This window comes from Hyaena hyaena, unplaced genomic scaffold (genome assembly GCF_003009895.1).
Source record: "Hyaena hyaena isolate Hyena2069 unplaced genomic scaffold, ASM300989v1 scaffold_319, whole genome shotgun sequence".
In the NCBI taxonomy this organism is placed as follows: domain Eukaryota; kingdom Metazoa; phylum Chordata; class Mammalia; order Carnivora; family Hyaenidae; genus Hyaena; species Hyaena hyaena.
Window position 1 is genome coordinate 1,194,545 of NW_024080951.1, and position 17,606 is coordinate 1,212,150.

A 17,606-nucleotide genomic window follows, 5' to 3' on the forward strand; every position below is an offset into this window, starting at 1 on the left:
GATAGAGGCTTTTGAACTTGTTCTTTGCCCCCTCTTCCTAAAGGCAGTATTTGCCACCCATGGGATCCTGATGGACCTTCGAGAGGAAGGAAGCCCCCTTAAATCAAACAATCTAAGAAGCTACCTTTTCTTTTTTTTTCAAGAATTTGTAGTCATTTAGAAAGACAACTTTATTAAGCATGAATGACATGTAAATCGACTGCACACATTTAAAGAGGACATTTTTCCAACTTTTTTTTTTTATGTTTTATTTATTTCTAGGAGAGAGAGAGATAGTGTGAGCAGGGGAGGGTCAGAGAGAGAGGGAGTCACAGACTGAAACAGGCTCCAGGCTCTGAGCTGGCAGTCAGCACAGCGCCCGACGCGGGGCCGGAACCCATGAACCGCGAGATCATGACCTAAGCGAAAGTCGGACGCTTAACCGACTAAGCCACCCAGGCGCCCCAAAAGCTACCTTTTCTTAAATAAAATCCAAAACAAAGACCAGAAAACTCTATCCCATATAGAGTAATTGAATGAAGACTCCCATGAGGAATTGAAAGGATTAAGGAATGGAAAAAGAAGACAGGATGTCACATAAACCACACTGTTTCTACCACCTTGCTCCGAAGTCAGTTTGGACAGGCTGCTTAAAGAACAAAAGTCGCGTGCTCTCTCTCTCGCTCACTGGTTGCTCTCATCATCTCCTGTTTCTTCCATGTTGAGTTCGTCCTTGTCTCCCTCCTGAGGGACTCACTGTCCCACCTACTTGCACCCTCATTCCTCCTGTCCGCCAGAAGCAGAAACACACCCAGAGATGCTGGGTTACACTTAATTCCTCATTCCCAGGGGTCTTGCCAAGACCTTTAGTTTCATGCATTCATAGCTCTTGGTAGCTTATAAAATTTCAACGTGCCATGGCGACTTCATTTGCATTTATGGATACGCTAATTAGCAGTTATGAAATATGACTAATATTTTCCTTCATGTTCTCCCAGGGGTCTGAATTTATCTGGCTGCATAAGGTTGGCTAATCAAAGCATCAGGGCATTTTCTTTTATTAGCTGCACATTCATTTGCCTAAGTAGCCAACCCCTGCTGGGTACTCTCATCCTGGATCTTTCCTATTTCTCTCCTCAGTTCAACAGTTTTCCAAACTGCACTTAATAGATGAGAAACTATAAACTAGTTTTAGTCTCCCTTAATGGTTCTATTTTCACTTTTCTGGTGGGGGTTAATCAAATGCATCTCACTTGATACCTCTTGCCTGAGTAATTCTGGTATTTTACACATTACCGTTCAGTATGGTGTTGAATGTAACATGGCACTGATGCCTTTGCCAGGTTTAAGAAGGACTCTTTTATTACTAGATTAGAAGGAATTTGTTTCAGTAAGTGTCAAATTTATTTTTCAACATCCTTCCTATATGAAATGAGCATCAAATGGTTTTTCTGTTTTTACCTTCCTCATGTTGTGAATTATATTCACATTTTTCTAATCTTAAACCATTAGGAGATAAAATTTGATCATGATTATTTTTAAACTTTTATAGATTCATTTTGTAGGCATTCATTTATTAAGGAGTTCTGTATGTAAATGAATAGATAAACTATATTTTCCTTTCTTGTGATATTCTTATTCATTTTTTTATATTAAAAACATCCTCCCAATATAAACTTAGAGGTTTTTCTAAGATGCACATTGTAAGGCTATATCTTTTCCTCTACAGAGTGCTTTAGCTGAGTCCCACAAGTTATGATAGGTCTTACTGCTTTTACTTCTCATCATTTTAAAATATTTTTTATGTTACCATTTAATTTTAATTAATTCTGTATTGGTTTTGTTGATGTTACACCTGAATGCAACCTTTGTGATGATTGCCATTATTATTTTGCCATCATTTTATTATTGATTCCTAATGTAATTGCAACACTGTCTGCATGATATTAATTCTCAGCATTGTTTCAGACTTCCTTTGAAGTCAGTCATCAATCCTTTTAAGTGTACATATGCTTGAACATTATATTCTTTTCTTTCAGTTGGCTGCAAGATTCTAATACATGTATCTCTTAGACAAAGCTTATGAATTCTGTTGGTCAAATGTTTTATATGCTTGTTTATTTCTTGTCTACTTAAACTATCATTTTCTGAGATGCACATCCTAAAAGTCTCCCCCTCTGAATGTAGATTTGTAATCTTAACTTGTAATTCTGTTCATTTTGATTTTTTTAATGTTTATTCCTTTTTTGAGTGACAGAGAGCACAAGTAGGGATGAGGCAGGGAGAGAGGGATACACAGAATCGGAAGCAGGCTCCAGGCTCTGAGCTGCCAGGAGAGAGCCTGATGCAGAGCTCGAACTCACCAACAGTGAGATCATGACCCGAGTTTAAGTCAGAAGCTTAACCAATGGAGCCACCTGATCGCCCCATGTTCATTTTGATTTTAGATATTTTGAAACTATTTGGCTAAGTTCATTCATTCCAATTATGTCATCTTCCTGAGAACTCTTCCCTTTTATCATGCTGTACTGATCTTTTTCTTCTTTTTGAGTGAAAGCCAATTTTGTCCAATATTACTATAGTGAAGCAAGTTTTCTCTTGATTGGTATTTACTTGGTATCTTTATTTTTTCCCACCCTTTTACCTAAAACTTTCTAAGTGATTCTGATATTTCTTATAAAAGCATCTAGTTAGACTTTTCTTCTTAATACAGACTTAGAATCTCTATATTTTAATATTTAATCAGTGATTACTGATATGTTTGTACTCTTTTCTGTTCTATATTTTGCTTCATATGTATGCTTTTTCTTTGTCCCCTCGCCCCTTCTCTCTGGCCTTCCATTGAATGGAATAGACTTATTTTTTTATTCCTTTTTTCCTTAGTGTTTTGGAAATTTAGTATTGTGTTTCTGGTTGTTTAATGGCATGAATGTCAATGTGTGGCTCTCAGGTAAGCAGCGTCAGCATCACTGGGAAGATATTCTTGGACTCCACCCTAAACCTACTGAATCAGAGCCTCTACCAGTGGGAAACAGAATCTTTGTTTCATAAGCTCTCTGGGTGATTCTGACATGCAGAAAAGGTCAAAAACTTAAGTGGTCCCGTGGTTACTCTTAAATTATTAAGAAGCACATTTAACTAGCATATAAAATTAATTAAAATCTCTTCCCCCCTCTCAAACAATCCGAAGACTTAACACTTTAACTCCACATTCTCCTCTCATATCTTAAATATTTATGATATCAGTACTTGACTACCCCTTCAAGTGAGTTACTGTCTTTTATGATTAATTTTACAATGAATTCTAATATTGACATTTTAATATCTTAGCAGTTTCTTTTCACACCATTATTCTTGTACGTCCTATCTTCCTTCAGGGTTGAATTTTCTTCTTACTGAAGCACAGTCTTTAATTGTTTTTCTCCGCAAAGCTCTATGAATAATCAATTCTCTCAGTCTTTGTCTGAAAAGGTCTTTATTTCCACCTCACACTTAAATGATAATGAAATTCTCTACAAAATTCTAACTTAGTAGTTACTCTTAACACCTTAAAAACATTATTTCATTGTCTTTCGGCATATATTTTTGCTAATGAGAAGTCTGCTATTATCCACGATTTTTTGTAGGTAATATGTAAAAAAGATTTTTCTTTTTGATTTTGATGTTCTGCAGGTGTGGATTCTCTTCATTTATTCTGTACAGAACTTGATCAACTTCTTTAACGAAGGACCCATGTTTTTCACAGTTCTGGAAAATTCTGAGCCATTTGTCCTTCAAATATTTCCTCTCCCTTTTCTCTCTTTCTGTCTTTCTGAAACTCCAGTTGGACGTATGTTATGTCTTCTTATTCTGTCATATATGTTTCTTACCTTTCCAATTAAAAAAAATAATCTTTTAATCTTTCTGACCTGTGTCTAGGTAACTTACTCAGATCTTCCATTTCTCTACTTTCTGTTTTGCTGTAACTAATGTGCTTTTAAACCACCTCATGAGGCTTTTTATTTTAATGAACTCACTTTTCACTTCTAGAATTGATACTTCTTTCTTTTTCAATTCCATTTGTTCATTATTCATATTATGTTACTCTTTTATTATTGTGTATTTTTTATGTCGGCTCTTTGCTCACTCATTTAGATCCCTTCATATTAGTGTATTGCATAAAATTCTTGAGTTACTAATTACCTTGTGTGTGGAACTTACTGGCTTTTTCTCATTTTCTTTTTCCTTTGGTAGTTTATAATTTTCAATGTGGACTGACCTTCAGTCGGAGTTTGTTGTTTTGTCTGTGGGAGGTCCATGTCTTCTGGTTGTGAAAGTGTCCCTGAAGACTGGAGATGCATTTACTTTGGCAAGAAAGTGTTGTCACTCTCCCCTACTTTTTATGTTACAGCCAATTGGTTTGGTATTCCCATGCTTTTGGAATAGTTTAAACTTCAGTTCCACTATTCTAAGGTTTAAGGTGTAAAGGCGATGTAAGGTCTAAGGGCGATGGCAGATTTTTATCTACTCTACCTACACCAAGAAGAAGGCAAGCTTTTTCGCTTTTTCTGAGCACGGATAGGTTGAGATTTTTTAATTCACTTTTGTGTGTGTGTGTGTGTGTGTGTGTGTGTGTGTGTGTGGCATGGCAGCCATTCAAGTTGATTAAAATCCAAATTCTGAACTCCCAAGGCCCACATCTACCTTTGCATCCTCTTAGGGTCATTCCAGACTTATTATTCTCATTTCTAAACTCCCCTTTTGGTTCTGACTGTTGGAGGTTTTCCCTTCTTTTGACTTCAATTATTAATTACATTTTTTCCATACAATCTTTTAGATTATTTATATTATTTTTACAATGGGGTGGTAAGCTTTGTGCATTACTGTGCTCCCTGAAGCACTGTGATATTTTGCTGAACTGTGTGCTATTTAATAAGCTCCTGCACACATCGTAAGCAGAGGTAGAATTGGTTTCTGCCCTTCTGAAATTCAGTTTCGGAACCAGTTATGACCCTGCCTGAATATTTATTTGACTTACAAAATTTTAACTCATGTGGTCAGTCTTTGTTTGAGAATATCTATGTTTTAAAGGCAATGTCCCTGTATTTAAGTACCATATTTGCTGTTATCAATCTGTTATTCTGTACAGTGGTGCTCCACCTCCCCCCAAAATGTGGTATCTATTCCCACATTTGAGGTGTCGCTGGCTTTACTTTTTCCATTCCTTCTTGAACATTTTTCTACTCCTCACATCACCACCTGTGCCTCAAAATGTCTGATCGTTTTTCCCAATTCTTTTGTTCCCCAGTGCTTTTAATCCCTCAGCTGGGCTCCTACCCAAGTTCATTAACTTGTTTGCCTTAAAGCTCCAGGTATCTTCCCATTTCTCTACCCCTTTCCCAAGCACTCAAAGCCGCTGCTCCCTCTGTTTTCTCTCATTCTTTTTTTTTTTTTAATTTTTTAATGTTTATTTATTTTTGAAAGAGAGAGAGACTGAGTGCTAGCAGGGGAGGAGCAGAGAGAGGGAGACACAGAATCCAAAGCAGGCTCAGAGACTGACACAGGGCTTGAACTCCTGAACCGCCAGATCATGACCTGAGCTGAAGTTGAACACTTAACCGAAGGAGCCACCCAGGCGCCCCTGTTTTCTCTCATACTTACCTAAGGATATTAGCAGCCGGTTTCTGGCACTCCATTCAGCTTTGCACGCCTCCCCAGAGTCAGGCATTAATAATTCCAAGTTGCATGTCTTTCTAAGAATGAAACTAGCTAAATCTGACAACAAAATGCAAAACAAAAAAAAAAAAAAGAAAAAAAGAAAAGAAAAGAAAAAGAAAGAAAAGAAAAGGAAAGAAGGAAAAGGGTAAGAACCAATCTAGGAGCTAGAGGTATGATTAGAGCAATAGTAGGAAAGATAGTGGTTGGGATTGGGAGGAAAAATTCTACTTTAATCGAATGGAATAGCATATATGCAACTCCCTAAGATAATGCTTAATATCAAAATGTTCAATAAAGTGTGAGTCATTTTATTGGTGGGGAAGGAGTCCCCTCAGGCAAGATAGCATACATCGTATTTCAGAATGTGTTAGCAAAGAAATGGGTTGGGCCGTCTTTCTTTAGTGACTGCATTTAGGAGAGTTTGTGAATTTATCCCTTTTTGGGATCCAAAAAGGATCATTGGAAGTGAGAATACCTATGGTGTCCTTCTTTGGGAAACAACCAGAATCACTCTGGTGTGACTTGCATTTACTCTTTTCCTAGTGTTTTCAGTGGAAAAGACCCAAATGATTTTGTTTTCTCTTATAGTCCTACTTGGGGAACTTGTGAAGTTTATTGTGCTTTAATAGGGCTGAGATGTAAGATCTTGCAAGCAGAACGGTAGAAGTGAGATAAGCTTCATAAAAACAGAGGCCCTGAGCTGTCCGTGAAGATGTGCTTTCATAGCTAATCTAAACGGGGTTTCGATTTAAAGCATTTCAGAGCAGTATTATACTATACGTGGCAGTGCTTACTAGAACAGTGTTAGTTTTACTCTTCCCTTCGACTCAGTCATGTCTTAAATGTTTCGTGATTTTATTCACAATGGCCTAATAGGGTGTAAAGCACCTCTTCATACATGCTTGTCACTAATGATCAATATTTAGGCTTCTTTTGCGCTTCGGCGTCACCTTTTGAATACCCGTAGGTTTTTCATTCTTTCCCTTGATGTCACTCTTGAAGAGGAGGTCCAAGTATAAAGGGAAAATCTGAGGTTGGGTCTTTTTAACCTGGACGTCCCTCTCCACACGTCTGGGGAAAAAATATGTAAGCCCTGTCCATCCACTCGGAGTTGTACATTCCAGAAGCGCAGGTAACCCACAAGCCTGCCTTTCTGTGATCCACTTGAGTGCTGCCAGGCTTGTTGGATGCTATCCTATTTTATTCATTGGGCATTTATACTGAAGGGAACATTCCAGGATGGATCAGAGCTCTTTGTCACCATGCACATGGGGAAGAGATCCCCGATAGGGGCCATAGCCACATTTGTCGTGTTCACGCTTGTGACCCTGCCCCTTGTCTGTCGGCAGGAAGGCCAAGGGAGAGGAGTTGCCGTCCTCTGCTGCTGCATGTCAGCCAGGTTTTCCCTCTGCTGCCTTTAAGAGGGGCTCCCGGCCTCCAGGAGACATGGTTAGGTTCTCAGGCAGAGAACCGGGCAGGAACTTCGACCTCCAATTTCACATGGGCCAATGACTGAGCAGCTCCCGTGGCCTCTTGGAGTCTGGTTTCCTCCTCTGGAAACTAGGAGGACCTGGACTTGATAAGTTTCAGTTGTTTTAGTGGGGAAGGGGGTCCTAGAATTTCCCAATTGTGAGCTAAGCACATCCTCAAGACAAAGCGTCTGCTTGTCCTAACATTTATTTGTCAAATTCTCACATTGCACTTAAAATTGCCAGGCACTGTTCTGAGTCCTGACCAAAAATGAAGCCATTTAATCCTCAGGTGACTTTGTAAGGAAGTACTGTTATCATCCCCATGGCAGGTGCCAGCTAGGATTCAAACTCAGGCAGCCTGTCCTCCAGCCCATGCTCTTAAACATTACACTGTGTGGACAGCTGACCCGTCCACAGCGTGTCCTTTTTCTAGTGGGCTTGGCGGAGGAGATTAAATTACTGTGTTTGGGAGGAATCATAGATATACAAAGAGCTGGCATTCAGGAATTCTGGCTTCTTCAGTGAGAACAACAATGTCTATTTTATGAGCTGCATATTGAAAATCTGTCACAAAACTTGCATCTTATTCTGCATGATGTTAATGAAAAAGCCGAGGCAGAGACACAGGAAAAGAGCAAAGATACCTGGGGCCTTGGCTGCAATTAGAGCATGAGAGTGCATGTGCCTGATTACTGGTTTTGCTTATATGTAAATACAAGTCGCTGCGCTAAGCAAAAAATAATTGTAATAGATTCATTGAATCCTAATGCAGCAAAGTTTCACTTAGAGCTTTAAACTTGCAGATGAGCCTTTCCCTGGGGCTGTCTGATTGTAGTTGCTATGCCTGACCTACTTATCAGCTTTTCACAAGGTGGCTTAACAGCCTCCCAGGATATAGTCGTATGCCGCAAACCCTACAGGAGTAACTTTCCATAACCCCTGATTCATCGTTAGGGTATTTGGGGGGTCACGCATCACATGAGATCATCTTGTCCGTGCTTGTAGTTTTCACCTAGGCATGAGTCACAAGGTTAATTCTGAATAAGCAGACTAAGAGTCCTTCACAATGGAGTAACTAGACAGTTTCAAATCCAGAGGCGTTTTGTCTGATAGAGTTTGGTTAGGCATATAGGATAGGAGCAGGTTAAGGCAAGGCGGCCCAGCACCACTGCTCAGGACTTTGGCTTTTGCTGTGATCTGGCATCGGGTGTCCTGTGCTGAGTGTCTTCCTCTTGGTACTGAGCACGTCCCTCCTCTGGTTGGGTTCACGGTGGGGATGAAAAGAAATGATAGCAGCCTTTAAAGAAAATACTCTCTTTTGAAACAGAAACGAGTCAAGGGTTTGAGCCTATGTTAGAACTGCCTGTCTCATTCTGTACAAGTCACCTATTGACACGTGACAAATAAGGTGGCAGGGAGAAGACTACTCTGTGAACCTAAGAGATGCCACCTCAAGCAGACATAGCAGAATAAACTGGGGTGTCTAAGGCCCTGAGAGCTGTGCCGTCCCATCCAGAGCGGATTCAGGAAGCTTCGACCAACCCCAAGCTCAAAACTAAAGTGGGCTTTCTGAACTTGGAAGCCAGCTGCAATCAGCCCTCTGCGGTCGATGCACGTGAGCAAGAGTAAAGAACGTGAAGAGGTATCAGCAAGAACCAGACGTCCAAGTTTCTCCCCCAGATCCATATTCTTTTACAGGTGTTCATGTGCAAGCACATCAGCTTTCTCCTCCATTTGTCCTTCCATCTTCTGCCCCCCCCACCCACTTTCTGTGTTTTGTTCCTGCCCCTCTCACTCTCCCCACCCCCACTCGGCGTCCCTCCCACATCCTTCTCTCTACCTCTGCTGCTTCATCGCTGGGTCCGTGGACACACCGAGACCGCAGGGTTTCTGCTTCGCACTGGGTGCCTCTCACCCCTTCAGAACTCTGGGTTTGCTGTGCCTTCAACAGGACTTTTACCCTTGGTTTGTCTTCTGTAGCCTGTCCGATAGTGTTTAGTGGCCCCGGGAGTTAGTCTCCGGCACCAGGGAGTTTGTGAGAGGACAGCGAGACCAGAGAGGCAGCGGGAAGATTTGGAGAGGACCGTCTTGTCTGTCCTCTTCCATATTCATGGAACAGTTTGGAGCAACCTCATCTTTTGGTTCCAAAATCACAAGGTTGGCCTTTTGCTGGGTGGCCACGTTATCTTGGTTCTTTGCACCTTTACCTTAATGGCCCAACTTCCCAACCTTGACCTTCCTTTCATTGTAGTCTTCTGCTGTCCTATGTACCGCCTGTCGAGCCTCACAAAGAATGCTGACTTTTTCTTCTCTGTTCACATCCTGACCTTGGTGAATGTATTTATTATCTCATGTGCTAGCCGGTCCAGGAACAAACCCATCGTGCCGTTTGGAGCTTCCATTATGGACGAAGAGTGTATGTATGTGGAGTCTGGGGGAACATGCTGGAAGGACACTTCCTGCAAGTGGAAGCAACAAAGGTAGAATTCTGCGTCTGGGGTTTATCAGTTGCTTCTTAGCACAAAGCAGAGGCCCCCAGCCAGGCCCCTCCATTCTCGTCCATCCTCGGCACGTTCACGTTCTGAATCTCTAATCGAAACCTCTGAGTGCGTTTCTCCTTCGTGTTCGTGCTTAGTCCACACAAGGCAACTTGCCAGAACTGAGTTGGGCTCGTGCTGGCTTGTCCTGGCTTGTCAAGTGGATGCTACAGCTTCCATATCCGTCCTTGGCTTTCTAAACCCCTTTGTAATTGGCCGCTCGGTGGCACGGAGCTATTTTCTCCAGCAAGAGCCACTGATGAGTTTTAAGTCAAACTTAATACACAAAAGCTCCGACAGTGTCAATGACGGTAGGTTTTTGTATGAATCTCCTCTGCAAGACCCGACACGGAGGCTGGAGCACCAAACTGAGCGAGCGTTCCTCCAAGAAAGCCAGGAATGCACACAGACACCACGCTGTTGGCTGGCGTGATTACCTTGGGGCCTGTGAACCACACAGGTCGCCTCAGGTCATCTTGTTGCTGTTTTAAAATGTCCTGAAACAGCTGCCTTGCATTTAGGACAAAGGAAGGTAAGAGCAAGAGGGAGAACTCCAGCCTCGCTGCTCCTTCCTCGCTGTAAGTGACCTTGACTCGGCTCCCACCCCGGTTGTCATCTCTGATGAATCTATTTCTTCTTCTGCTTGCAGCTCGAGGACCTGCTTCACAAGCTACAGTTCGTCATGACATATGTGGCTCCTTGGCAGATGGCTTGGGGTTCTTCATTTCACGTGTTTGCTCAGCTCTTTGCAATCCCTCGTATCCTTTCTGTTTCTATTTTCACCCGCGAGCTCAGATTCACATTTTACGGATGCAAGCTTTTCACTGAACCCTGGCAATAAAAAGATTTGAAAGTCTTTAAGATTACATTTTAATGGGGACATGGGGAAGCACTTTGGATTCCCCTTAGGCCACTTAGCCTTAAAAGATGTTGCTTAATTTTGAACTCTTCCTGCTTCTTCATGCATTTCCAGGATTACTTTATTTTTTTTTTGTTCTTCCATTTCCCACGCCCAGATCTGCATTAAGATATCCTGTCTTTTAAATGGAAAGTCACTGCTTAAATAGTTCAGTTAACTTGTGCAAAAGAGTGCAAATCGATTTGCTATTATTAAACACTGTGGATAGGACTGATGTCTCTGGTAGACTGTTATAGGTTATATAACGTTATATTATGATAGAGTCTGGTAACCACATACCTGAATAATATTCAAAAACTTAGATTTAGATATAAATAGCAACACCCAAAGTCTCCTAAAGGCTAAAAAAAATAATTTATAATTTTGTTTTGTAGTTGCCCTTAGCCAAGAAGCCTAGTTTTATTGTTCTTTGTATGTTTTTAAGTGTTTGCATAATCATAATTAGTTTTAATTTACTTCAAAATGCATTTGAGATGCTCCTTCTAAAGATCACTTTGAGACAGGGCACCTGGATGGCTCAGCCAGTTGAGCGTCCAACTTTGCCTCAGGTCATGATCTTGTGGTTCACGAGTTCGAGGCCCACATTTGTCTCTGTGCTGACTGCTTAGAGCCTGGAGCCTGCTTTGGATGCTTTGTCTCCCTCTCTCTCTGCCCCTCTCTTGCTCACTCTCTGTTGTTGTTTCTTTCTCTCTCTCTCTCTCTCTCTCTGTCAAAAAATGAATAAACATTAAAGAAAAAAATTTTTAAATAAAAAAAGATCACTTTGACATAGGAAGCTGAATTGTGTGTGGGGTGTGTGTATTTGTATAAAAAGAGAGAGAAATAAAAAATACTCTTGAAGAGAGACATTAAACAAAAATATCCTTGTCTCAGGCCTAAAATCTGCCCTGAAATGTTTTCCTTCCCACCTAATTGATACTTCCTAGCCTTGTAGGAAGGACTACTTGTATCAGAATCCAGGAGGGGTCCTTTTTAATTAAAAAAAAAAGGATTTTTTAATGTTTTATTTATTTCTGAGAAAGAGAGAGAGATAGCGTGAGCAGGGGACGGTCAGAGAGAGAGGGAGACACAGAATCTGAACCAGTCTCCAGGCTCTGAGCTGGCAGTCAGCACAGAGCCCAATATGGGGCTCGAACCCACGAACTGTGAGATCATGACCTGAGCCGAAGTTGGACGCTCAACTGACTGAGCCACCCAGGTGCCCCGGGGAGGGGCTTGTTAAATCATGAAACCCCCAAGCCCAGCACATAACTTTTCAAATCACATTTCAGGCGGTGGAACCTGGAATGTCCATCTTCCAAAGCCTGCCTAGGATTCTTAATCCCACTGGCCTAGGTCACCTGCAGTTAAGAGCTTCCCAGATGACGTGCACACAAGGTTCTTTAAGGCAATTCATAAACAGTCTCTCGGACCTGACCTTTGTGTGCAAGGATGGAAACATAGTTGGGATAATCATTACGGGATAATATAGTCTAGATTTTTAAAAATGCCCTTCTCCAGACTCCTCTGTTTAAAATCATCTTTTTAGGCATGCCAAGAGCTGGCCTTACAATGCACATTGTTCTGTGTTCCTCTTCTTAGACCTGCATTGATATTTCTGGAGCGTTTCAAGGTTATTTGGTGGAACAGGCTAAGGGGGAAAAAATGCAAAGGTGTGAGCTTTTATACCACTTTTTCCCCTTTAACTCCAAGCATTTTCTATAATACCAATAATTTTAGTGTTTCTAAAGAGTCCTTTGAAACAAAGACAGTGAAATGAAAGAGTGAGGTGATCTGATTTCTGAAGCTTGCCTCCGGCATCCTATCTAGAGTTTAAAGCCCTTTTATTAAATAAAAATTATCAGGCGATGCAAATTTGTGGTTGAGGAGTTGCACTAAGAATTTGAAACTTGAAGTTATGCTTCCCCCCAATTTTATCCTAACCCTGTCTCACATAGATCCGTAGCATTTCTTGTGCCTATTTATGCCTTGTTAGGGGAGTTCCGCGATGCTAATTACTCCTTGTGGTTTCACCACTGAATTAAGACCCTTCCGGGAACCATAACTTTCAATTACCTGATCTGTTTGTGTGTTGAGGGCTCACACACAAGCACTTCATATCTGCCACTTAATATCTCCTGGAAGAATAAAAGCGGCACGATCTCTACCTCAGATTGCACAGGGTGCATCTTAAATCTAAACGCTTTCTTGATGGGCGGACTCTTCTCAAAGAAGTTGAACCTATTTGAGATGTAGGTTTCACTGGGCAGTTGGTAGCTCTGTTTTAGAACACTGAACTGATTCCCATGCTTTGTTCCTAAAATTGTCCCTGAGAGTGACATCCACTTTCTCCCTTCTCCTGAGATACAGAGCCTTCAAAGTGACTGCAGAGACTGACCACCCAAGTTGTGTGACAACTTCAGGGACTTTTAGCTCCCCTCCCCCTTATCCAAGGGCACTTTCCCATCCTTGACCAGTTGTAAAGGTGGACATGTGTTATTGGGAAGTCAGCATTATACCGTTCCGAATACAATGAGATAAATAGTTCAGAAAAACGGATATATATGCCGTTAAGACAAGGCTATGAGCTGGGCGCCTGGGTGGCTCAGTGGGTAGGGCGTCTGACTCTTGATTTGGGCTCAGGCCATGATCTCATGGTTTGTGAGTTCAAGCTCTGCCTTGGGCTCCGCTCTCTGACAGTGAGGGTCTGCTTGGGATTCTCTGTCTCTCTCTCTCTCTCTGCCCCCACCCCCTGCTGGCTCTCTCTCTTAAAAATGAACATAAAAAAATAAAATTAAAAAGACAAGACTATGAGGTTCCTAAACGGCAGCCCTGGCTCTTGACTAATTTTGAATTGTTAATTATTTTATCACCCTATTAAGAAGCTGTGGGTTCAATCCTGGCGTCAAGAAGGGACTAATTTGCTCCATTTTGGAAGCGAATTAGCGTTCAGGCCAGCAGGGCACTGTTTAGTAAATTGCTTTTTCCAGTACTAGCATGTTCTCTCCCTTGGTAGCTGCTCTCCGTTTCTGAGCTTGTAACCTCCAGAGAGAGGTAAGAAGGCTCACCCTTTTACTATGTAGAGAGACTATGCAAGACCATTGTCTTCCAGTAATTAGACTCCGCCAGATTATTTCTGTTAAACGTGTGTGTCGGAAAGGCCGCTTTCTCTTTGGTATATCGTTCTGAACTTCAAAAGGATTTTTAACTTTCAGGATTGACACAGATGTTTTCTTTTTTAATTTTTTTAAGTTCATTTCAAGAGAGAGACAGCCCAAGTCGGGGAGGGGCAAAGAGAGAGAGAGAGAGAGAGAGAGAGAATCCCAAGCAGGCTCTGCACTGTCAACGCAGAGAGGGATGAGGGGGGACGTTTGAACCCATGAACCGTGAGATCTTGACTTGAGCTGAAGTCAGATGCTTAACCAACTGAGCCACCCAGGTGCCCAGGTGTTAAATGTACACAAATATAAGCTTTTGATGGAGTCAGAGTCTCCCTCTGGATAAGAAACAAAGAGGGCTCCATGCGCCTGCTCTCGGAGAAGTCCTTGCTCTCGAAGTCCCTTTCTCGCCATTGCCTTAGCAGCTATGGTCACGGGCTTTCCTATTTGCCCCGAGGGTGCTGTATTTCTTTATTGATCTTCCCTAAATAACATAACCTATTCACTTCTCCCCCCCCCCCCCCCCCCCCCCCCCCGTTCTTATTCCCTTCCCTACCACACTGAACTTGAAGGACAGGCTCGCACTGCTTTCCTCACTTCATTTCTGGATACTTGTTTCTGGTGTTTAAAAAATGGACAACATAACCTTGGCGGAAACTCGTAAGATCGAAAAGAACAGTGCCAGCCTGTCTCCCATTCTGCCCAGCCCCAGCTCCACGTGGCTTTGTCCTGGTTTTTCTGCAACGCCCCCAGCGCCCTCTGTCGCCTCGGGGTATGGACTTACCCCTTCTGCCCTCCTGTCCTTCCCTCAGAAATATCTCCCTGTGATTCTGCCTTCTCCCATTTTCTGCAGCACCCCTCCTCCAGGACATCCCCATGCAGTTTCCTTTTCTTCCTGTGACAAGGGGCTTGGTTAATTTGGCGTGTTTCGTGACCGAGGTATTTACATATTTTCAGCTTTCCAATGAAGAGGAAGCTGATGGGTGATACTAGCTATCACGGTAGCTCACTGTTCTGTAGCTCTTTATTTGAACCTAGGTCAAAATAAAAGGAATTGGATTTAAATTGAAGCACAATAGAGATCTTTTTGATACCAAAACGACTCAGCACCAGAATGGATTATTAACGGAGGTATGTCATTTCACTCCCGGAGATGCTTGGAAGTAAATAGCAGATTGAAAAAAAATAAAATAAAATGAAGACACACTCCTTCCTGAAGCAAAGCTCTGAGCTTAAGTCTATGAAAGTGCAGGGGGAAGTGTCTGTGAGCAAGGCCATCCTTTTCGGGGTTTACTTGTCCGTGGGCAGTAAGGTCCCCCACGGGCATCCCTCCCCCCTCACACCGCTGATAGTATATGACAGCATTTGGATGCCTGGCTCACTTCTATGTTCTGATTGCCAATGACATGTAGCGTCTTCCTGTCTGTCCCAGGCGTTTCTTTCTTCCTTTGTGTCAGAACCTCTTGAACACAGGCTAACGAAAGAAGACCTTCATTTGCATAGCGGTGAGAAAGCCCCCTTCCAGGTGGGGAGATCAGCCCTGTAGTGAGATGCTCCGAGACCCCAGCCACAGGGACAAGGAACAATGTGCCTATGTAAGAGCTGAACAGCCTGGCACCACGCTGGCCTCTGCTACCTCAACCGCGGGTCCCCTCTGTCACCCTGCACCACAGGGACATGTGATTGGCAGCTAGGAGCAGCCCTCCAATGATGGAGGGAGGCTGGGAAGGGACCAGCCCGTGTGGTACCTTCCTGAGATTCTAGAGATCAGTGAATTGGTCTTAATCCAAAAAAGACAGCAGTACTAATTTTCATCTTAAACAATTATACTTCTGATCAACCAGGATGTGTAAAAGTGAGTCCCTCCAGTAAGTGAGAAACCCATAAGGGGTGCAAAATGCTGTGTGACTTCATGGGCACACAGCTTGAGCTATAAACCAATGTGACTCGAATTGAGCCACTGGTGTTCACTGTATCATAAAGAATATATGTTTTTGAATAGTGAGTAAAGATCCTTGGAGAAACAGAGATGCTACCTTCTCTAACAATGCTATTTATTCCTTTTAAAAAGTGGAATTTAATTTCAGTTATTTACGAAGCTCCTTAATACGTTAGTCAATGTACCACAGTGTGTTTTGTGTAGCTAATGATATCCTAGTAAAAAGAAACTGTGCTCTTCAAACCTTTGATATTAAATCTTTGCAGTGAATCACAGGGGACCGCTGGGGGTTTTATGAGAATCATTTGGTTTTCATGCTGGTGAAATCAGACCTAGTGGGACACTGTTGAAAGTTTTATATTTCCGACTATGTACATAAGAGAGATCCAGTATATGGCCGCCTTTCCTTGGTGAGAAAACAGCTTTACTATAAATGAGTCTAAATCTGAAATAATATTTAGACATAGAACACTGAAAACCTTTTATATATTTTTTTGCCTTAACTCAAAATGCTCAGATTCCGCCATGCTCTTCTTTCAGACGATTGCCACCTCAATCTTTTCTACCCCACTGAGCCCATTTCTGGGGAGCGTCATTTTCATCACGTCGTATGTTAGGCCAGTGAAATTCTGGGAGAAAAACTACAAGTAAGATCCTAAAGCTGATGCTAACTTGCTTTGCTAAAATGTGTGCTTCGGAATGTTCCTTGACCTTCCACCTTGCCAAGGCTCAAGCTTCATGCTTCGCCAGCTGGGGGTCTGAGCATGTCCCCCCGGTGTCTCTCTGAGTTCATCACTCAGCACCGGGGGAGGGGGTGGGGACTTCCGGGCTCTGGACCAAACATGCCTGATGGCAAATTTGCAGCTGGGTGCTAGTCCAGGCCTCAGGAGCTGTGAAGGAAAAATGGGTTCTCACTGCTGAGTATTAGCAGTTGCCCCTCTGAAAGGTTGTTGAGGGAGCCAACGTCATCCACTTTGCTTGGCAGAGGCGGTCCCTGGATGGCACGTGTGAGTATCCTTCATAGGCCTGTCCTGTGCATGCATCACAGCTCAGCATTAAGAATACCAATTTCCTGAGCGCCGTTAAACTCCTAGAAGATGGTTTTTGTACTTTTTCTTGACTCTATGGACTGGCCGGTCATAAATTTCCTCCAGCAAACAGTGATGGGGGGTGCGGGGGACAGTTTTTTCTTAAGGGAAGGCGTGGAGGCGGAGACAACGCTCACTAAGTAGTTTTCAAGGGCTCCTAAGGATTTGGGGGTGGGGACAGGGGGGAGGTGGGAGGAAGGAAGCGAGAACAGGTGCCAGAGGAGAAAGCTGGCGAGCCAGCCCGTCCCTGCCCTCAGCTGGGGCAGAGGAGGCCGGGTTCCATTTCAGAAAGCCTTCCCCTAACTTCGAGCAGCACCTACATCCATCCCAATCAACCCCAATCCACCCTCGGATAGTAGCTCTTCCTTTTTTTTTGCACGACTCTGGCCAGCACTTTACAATGTGTTCTTTGTGTCTTAGACAAGACACCAGTAACTGAGGAGGCCGTGGCTCCTGTATCTCCCCTTAGACAGTTTCTGTGGCCATAAAATGCACCCCCTTGTGGGACAGGCAGTAGGCGTGGTGAATAAAACTCAGCCTGGGACACTGGCCCGCCTGGGCGCACACCTCACCTCCACCAATTAACGCTGGCGCCCTCAGGCCGCTCTCTCCTCTTCTGTAAAATGGGAGCAAAATGATAGGCCCTACTTCACAGACCTCCCCTGAGGAGAAAAGAAAGCAGCTAGCACAGGGCCTGGGGGAAAGCAAGTCCCAAGTGAGCCTGCGCTGCTGCTGGGATTCCCCGCTGCTCAGCGTAGACATTCCCCTCCCCCGCAGCTAACAGGTGTTCGCTGTGACTGAGTACAGGGCGTCGGGAAGCTCACATTTGGGGTGCCCT

General features: G+C 43.0%; 1 protein-coding gene across 1 annotated transcript in view; it reads left to right on the forward strand.

Annotated features, from left to right (window-relative positions):
• PCNX2 (pecanex 2) overlaps positions 1–17,606 on the forward strand; it is a 300,964-nt gene that overhangs the window by 196,470 nt on the left and 86,888 nt on the right. Inside the window, exons 22-23 of the mRNA XM_039248833.1 lie at positions 10,335–10,443; positions 16,198–16,327. Coding sequence (XP_039104764.1) covers positions 10,335–10,443; positions 16,198–16,327 — 239 coding nt within the window. The remainder of the gene's footprint in view (positions 1–10,334; positions 10,444–16,197; positions 16,328–17,606) is intronic.